Source organism: Prunus persica, chromosome G1 (assembly GCF_000346465.2).
Source record: "Prunus persica cultivar Lovell chromosome G1, Prunus_persica_NCBIv2, whole genome shotgun sequence".
Classification (NCBI taxonomy): domain Eukaryota; kingdom Viridiplantae; phylum Streptophyta; class Magnoliopsida; order Rosales; family Rosaceae; genus Prunus; species Prunus persica.
Genome location: NC_034009.1, coordinates 19780280 through 19787718, shown reverse-complemented (window position 1 = coordinate 19787718; position 7439 = coordinate 19780280). Strand labels below are relative to the sequence as shown.

The following is a 7439-nucleotide window of genomic DNA, read 5'->3' as shown; positions in this document are numbered from 1 at the left end:
AATAATCCAAACAATCTATTTTTTAAGTCTATATTCATAGATCATCCTTGCAAATAAATTAGACAAATCGGAAACCATTTCGACATCCAATTGTATCCTACAAAATCAATGCACACGGTGCTTCAAGAAATTACTAAATTTCAATTACTCAATTGAGTGGTCAAATGAAATAGGATTCAAGTGATTTTTTGAATAGATAATCTTTGGATAATTATCTTAAAAATAGACATTTGGAATAGTGAAATATAATGTGGAGGGGGTTCTACAAGGGTGTCTCTCAAATAAACTTATTTAAAGAATCCTTCTATCAAAGCTCAATTGGAGAATTATTATAAACTTTTATTCATCCACTAATTTGTTTCCTAACACTAATGCAATATTTGACGCTTTGCTTACTCCGATAAGATTTCTTCCGTTTTATGCACATAACATTTGGCTTATCCACCATAATTCTTCCAACACTAAAGTAGTGGAGCTTTTGCATAACGTTGGTCTTATCCACCATCATTTTTCCAACACTAACATAGTGGAGCTTTCTCTCTTATAGATTTTTTCCCTTTTATGCAAAACGATAGTGGTCTCTAAAAAACTTCTCATTTAGTTCTAAAAATATTAAATTAATCAAATATTATACTTCATTTTTTATCTACACATTAATTTGGGCGACATAATATTGTGCCATAAAATGGAGAAATTATAGAGTGATACTGTATCACCATTTCAGTTGGTGATACTCCTACTCAAAATCTGTCATATGTCCTTTTTGAAAAGAAAATTAAAAAGAATTTACACTTAGACTTTGTCTTACAAGTTTACCCTTCAACATTAATTACCCTAACCCCTCTCCCCCGTCTTCCTTGTGCTATCGACGCCACCTAGCCGTCTTTGCATCTCCCTCGGCACCCACCTAGCCTTTCCGTGCCTCCCATTCTTAGTAAAAAGTCAAACGTATTTAGAAAACCCAGAAATCTTGAAAATCAATGCAAACCCATTAAACATAAAACAAAAATCTTCAAAATCGCCTATGACGACAACCCACTAGTGAAAGAAGGGTATGTTTGATGTTGATATTATTGGAGGGGGCCAAGGGGCGGTAGTGCAAGGTAGGCAGATTCCTACAGTCTTCTTGTTTTTTCATATTTTATTTTATTTTATTTAGGGTAAAGTTGGAAGACAAAGTCCAACAGCGAAAAAAATTTAATTTTCTTTTCAAAAAAGACACATGGCAGATTTTGAGTGGGAGTATCACCAACTGACGTGGTGACACTGTATCACTCTATAATTTCTCCATAAATGATCGATTTTTACGAATATTTTGAAAAAACGCGATGAGAGAGACCAAACTGATGCATAGTTTTGCAACAACAACAAAAAACTTTGTTTTACTTTGTTTTATATTTAATTTGAGTTTAAAGTTTTTTAATAGCTAAAATTACTAAAATGCACATGTCACGTCAGCTCAATTATCAGTTTGTGGATGGAAATTGACTGAAGTGGTCAAGTAAGAAATTTTCATCCATTTTTAGAGATTCTGAGAATTAAGTGAGAAAATTTCAACTTCATAAAGTAAAATGAAATCGAGCACTCGTTTCATGAAGTAAAATAATAATTAAGCCTTTTAATAATGAGATAAGACTTCTTCTACTTCATTATTTGCACTTTTAGAATATTTTGAATTTTTTTATCACACACTAAAATTTTCTAACACTAGCTAACGAAGTTAGTTTGTTTTCCTCTGTTTTTATGCACAAATCAAAATTGATTTTAGTCTACAATTTTTCCAACACTAACATAGTGAAGCTTTTTATTTTTTTTCTCTGAATTATGATTTTTCTCTTCCATGCAGACTTTCAAACTTGTTTGAGTTCTTTATTCCTCCACTAAAATTTTCCATCTTTTTTTTTTTTTTTTTTGCCAAAAAATTTTCCATCTATAACACACTATATTTGGTCTTCAATTTCTCGCAACACCATATTTGGTCCTTTTGAATTCCTGTAAACGAAACTTGGATTCTTATTTTGACAGAAAAAGCAAAACAAAAAAAATCTGTGTGAAAAGATTTGGTCTTCAATTTCTTGCAACACCATATTTGGTCCTTTTGAATTCCTGTAAACGAAACTTGGATTCTTATTTTGACAGAAAAAGCAAAAGAAAAAAAAAACAAACAAAAAAAACTTGATTTCAGTTTTGCTTTGTGTTTACGAAAGGATGGAGCTTCATGGTAGGCTGATTTTGTTTACCTTCCTTCATGGATTCCTTCTTTTATGCATGAACACACCTATGGAATCTGCAACTCTACCTAGTTGTAATACTTTTGGAAATGAAACTGATCGTCTGGCGCTGCTGGACTTGAAGAAAAGAATCACTCAAGATCCTCTCCATGTCATGAGCTCATGGAATGATTCCCTTCATTTCTGCAATTGGGTTGGCGTTACATGCAACCGTTGCACCAAAAGAGTTGTAATTTTGAAGCTGACTGCTCAAAAATTGGCAGGCTCCTTACCAAAATCTATAGGAAATCTTTCTCACCTTACCGGAATCGACCTGGTGAACAACAGCTTTGCAGGTGAAATTCCTCAAGAAATAGGTCGTCTTGGAAGCCTGCGATCACTCAACCTGTCTCGGAATTCCTTTGGCGGCAAAATTCCAAGTAATATATCTCACTGTGCACAACTAAGAGTGCTTCGTTTAGTTTCGAATGAGCTTATAGGATCCATTCCGAACCAACTCAGTTCATTGGTGAATTTATATTATGTATCTGCTGATCAAAACAATCTCACTGGAGCAATCCCAAATTGGATAGGAAACTTTTCTTATTTGCATGGTCTTTATCTTACCCAAAACAATTTTCGAGGAAGCATACCAAATGAGCTCGGGCGTCTGACACGCTTGGCGGAATTTTCATTTGGATTGAATAATCTGTTTGGTATTGTCCCTTCTTCAATCTATAATATTTCTTCCATTACAACTTTCGATGTTACTGGGAACCAGCTGCGTGGAGAGCTACCACCAAATGTTGGCATTAGTCTTCCCAATCTCGAAATTTTTGAGTGTGGTATGAACAACTTCACAGGAGCTATTCCTGCGTCGTGGTCAAATTCTTCTAGACTTCAGAAGCTCGATTTTGGTGGAAATGGTTTGACCGGGACACTCCCTGCTGAAAATCTTGGAAGGTTGCGAAGCTTAGTTTGGATAAGCTTCAGTCGCAATAGACTGGGAAGTGGGAAAGCTGATGACTTGAATTTTCTCAGCGTCTTGGCTAATTGTACTGGCCTAGAGGTCTTGGGTCTGGACAATAACCATTTTGGAGGAGAATTGCCAAGGTCCATAGCCGACCTATCTACCCAACTAAAATATCTTACTTTGGGTGGAAATTTGATACATGGAAGCATCCCTGAAGGCATTTGGAATGTTACAAGCTTGGTCCTTCTTGCAATGGACAACAACTATTTCAATGGTAGTGTCCCTGATGCCATTGGGAAGCTTCAAATGTTACAGGTATTGTATTTGAATTTCAACAAATTTTCTGGGCCAGTACCGTCCACCCTAGGTAACTTGACTTCATTGATAAAGGTATTCATCCAGGAGAATAGGTTTGAGGGAAGTATACCTCCAAGTCTTGGGAACTGCCAAAGTCTACTCACACTTGACGTTTCTAATAACCGTCTAACAGGCACCATACCTATAGAGATTTTTGGGATTTCATCCCTTTCAGTTTATTTGAGAATTTCTAACAATTCTTTGACTGGTTCGTTACCATCTGAAGTGGGTGATTTGGTAAATCTTGTGGAGCTGGATGTGTCAGGAAATAAGTTATCAGGTGAAATCCCAACAACTCTAGGCGGTTGTATTATGTTGGAGCGGCTGTATATGCAAGGTAATGAATTTGAAAGAACAATTCCTGAGTCTCTTAAAGGTTTAAGAACCTTGGAAGAAATGGATATTTCACACAACAACTTATCCGGGGAGATTCCTAAATTTTTAGAAAAACTCAGGTTTCTTAAGTATCTCAATCTTTCTTATAATGATTTTGAAGGTGAATTGCCTAAAGAAGGGATCTTTTCAAATGCAAGTGGTCTCTCGATTATTGGAAACAATAGGGTTTGTGGTGGTCTCCCAAAATTACTTTCACATGCATGCTCCATCAAAAAGTCCAATTCATCATCTCATCGACTACTTGCCCCAAAGGTAATCATCCTTGTAGCTTGTGCAGTTGCATGCATAATTGCTCTGTCATGCTTCATTGTTGCTCGTTCGAAGGTGAAAAAGTCAAGAGGTGGCCTAGTAACTTCAGATTCTTGTAAGGGCTGGAAATCAGTCTCTTACTTTGAACTCGTTGAGTCAACTAACGGCTTCTCTGTGGACAATTTGATTGGTTCCGGAAGTTTTGGTTCTGTTTACAAAGGAGTACTTCCTAGTGATGGGAGGGCAGTTGCTGTTAAGGTATTAAATCTTCAACAACGAGGAGCTTTCAGGAGTTTCATTGATGAATGCAATGCTTTAAGAAGTATACAGCACCGTAATCTTCTCAAGATCATTACTGCATGCTCGAGCATTGATAATCAGGGTAATGACTTCAAGAGTCTAGTATTTGAGTTCATGGCAAATGGAAGTCTAGACTCATGGCTGCATCCTAGAGATGATGAGCAACCTCAACAAAGTAAGAGATTGAGCCTTATCCAAAGACTCAATATTGCGACTGACATTGCTTCTGCATTAGATTATCTCCACCACTGTTGTGAAACAACCATTGTTCACTGTGATCTAAAGCCAAGCAATGTTCTTCTTAGTGAGGATATGGTAGCCCATGTTGGTGACTTTGGTTTAGCAAGGTTCCTCTTGGAAGCATCAGATAATTACTCCCAAAGTCAAACCATGTCAGCTGGGCTAAGGGGTTCGATAGGCTACATTCCTCCAGGTATCATTCCCTTTTTCTCTCTACCTAATAAGTTTATGACTAAGCCAACTTATTAAGTCTCTTCCAATAAAACAAAAGACAGATAATCGAAATGAGATGTAAGTTGTAAATTATTTGAATGACAGAGTATGGCATGGGAGGCCAAGTTTCCATTCTGGGAGATATTTATAGCTTTGGAATACTGTTGCTAGAAATGTTCACTGGAAAAAGACCTACAGATGACATGTTCAAAGATGGTCTAAGCATTCACCAATTCACAGCAATCACAATGCCTGACCATGTCATGGACATAATTGACCCTTCATTGCTCATTGAAAGAAATGATGCACATGGTGATGGGGAAAGATACGAAGGTGAAATACGAGCAAGACGAACCACAAGCTATCAGCATGGCAGCCCTATCCAAGCAACAAGATTGGAGGAATGTTTGGTTTCAGTGATGCAGATAGGACTCTCATGCTCTGCAATATCACCAACTGAGCGGGTGCAAATGGATATTGTTGTCAACAAACTTAAGGCAGCTAGAGACTCCTATCTCAATTTGAGAAGAAGAAGAGAAGAATGAGCTAGCGATATGCAAGATGGAGTTAATGCTCTGCAAGAAACTACTTGAATAAGGATATCATATCCATGTGTGTGAAAATTCAGCAAGGATGCTTTATTCTGTTTATGCCTGGACTTTCGTATTGGCTTACTGAACTGGAAGTTAATTAAAGGTGTCATGTTTTGTACGTTTTCCATCTTTTTATGCTTTTGCTGCTTATTCTGCTTAATTGATTTTCAATTAGCAGCTCGGTTCTTGTGCTGTTGCTCTCACCAGTCCAGTGATTTAGACTGGAGCAGCAAGTCTTTGGAAGTGATTTAGCCTCTGCAAATTGCTGCATGGCTACTTCGGTAAAAATCACCATGGCTAAAAAACGAAGACATGTTACAAGAAAAGGATGTGGGCTAATGAGAGCTAAAAGCTGAATTGGCCGTTGAGGCTTATGAGCCATCCAACATCATCAAAACTATTTTCCTTCCACTAAGCTTGCAAAAATTCCTAGATGCTCTTAGGCCCCTAGTTATGTTTTTAGAGAGCACTAGCAAAAGCGCTCGCGCGATGCTATGGGTTTTAAAACCGTGTGAAATGTGTACAAAATCATGAAAAAATATATGAAAGATGGTACTATTTATACATACATCCAGATCTAAATAGTGGCATCATGATTTGTTTGGCAAGTTTAAGTTACAAAAAATAAACTAATAACATGTTTTATGTGCTGCTTGTCATGTTAAAATATTGATCATATTTTAATAAACCAAGCAGCAATCAAAACATCAAAATAGCATCAAAATATCTGCAATTTTAAGATGTTCATTGTTCAAAAGAGTTTGGACAGGTCTTTATATATATATATATATATGCTATTGGGTGGTTGAAGGGGATTTTCTGCCATGACGTTTGTTGGAAGGGGATCTTTCTCTTGATGGCTTTGCTATAGAGGTGGCTTCTGTTCTTTCTTGTCCTTTGCAAATGTAAATGCTACACTTACCACATTTTTATCCCACATAATTATACCACATGAGATGTGGCATGTCCATATTATATGCCACATCAATTAAATAAATGAAGTGTATTTTAGTTAAGACAATTAGAAAAACAAATACTGCAATAAATCATAAAAGAAAAGAAAATATTAAACAATTTTAATTGATGTGGTTGTCTACCTCAGCTTGCCACATAAGATAGTATAAGGATGTGGTATACAAATATGGTAAGAGTAGCATTATTCATTTGTAAAATGGCAGAGGTTAGTGTAGATAAATGGAAAAAATTTAGGCGAAGACTAACTATCATCACAAAATTAAGTTAAAAAATCCAACAGGACAAACAACAGTTTAGGTACATCTATTAATCTGATGGACAAAAGTATAACTTCAGTCTATTTAATCAATTGTTAACTTACCCTAAACGACGGTAGAACAGAAAACCGCCGTTGTTTCAGTTTCTTTAACAGTTTGGTCCTTTATCTTTCTGCAGGACTTGTATAGTTCAAAGCATTGACAATGTCTTCATCATATCTCCCAGCAACTACTGATTTGATTGCTCATGCTTTAGAGGCCATCTGAAGCCATTTCTATTCTTTATCACATTCTTGAAACCCATCTTCTTCTTCTGAAGCTCTACGGATAAAGGAAGAGGCTATCACAAATCTGACGGATCTTCTTAGCCAAGAAAATCAAGCAGAGGATCAGGCACATCTGATCTTCAGATTTCCCTGAGAAGCGAACTTTCCTTCGACATCGAGTGGAGGCCAGGCTTGCATCTCTTTTGATGGAAAGCAAGGAGTATTCAGAAGCACTAAGTGTCCTATCAGGCTTGATCAAGGAAGTGAGAAGGCTAGTTGACAAGCTTCTTCTTGTGGACATAGATTTGATGCGAGTAAGCTCAATTTCTCTTTGAGAAAGACATCCAAATTATTGTCTTTGAGATGTGAGAGACAGTGTCTCTGAGAGAGGAAGAACTTGGAACCCTAAA

At 36.7% G+C, this 7439-nt stretch overlaps 1 protein-coding gene across 1 annotated transcript; it reads left to right on the top strand.

Annotated features, from left to right (window-relative positions):
- On the top strand, positions 2281–5634 carry LOC18793928 (probable LRR receptor-like serine/threonine-protein kinase At3g47570). Its single transcript, XM_020555264.1, has 2 exons — positions 2281–4918; positions 5044–5634. Exons 1-2 carry the CDS (start codon positions 2281–2283, stop codon positions 5481–5483), a joined length of 3078 nt encoding a protein of 1025 aa, XP_020410853.1. The 3' UTR covers positions 5484–5634.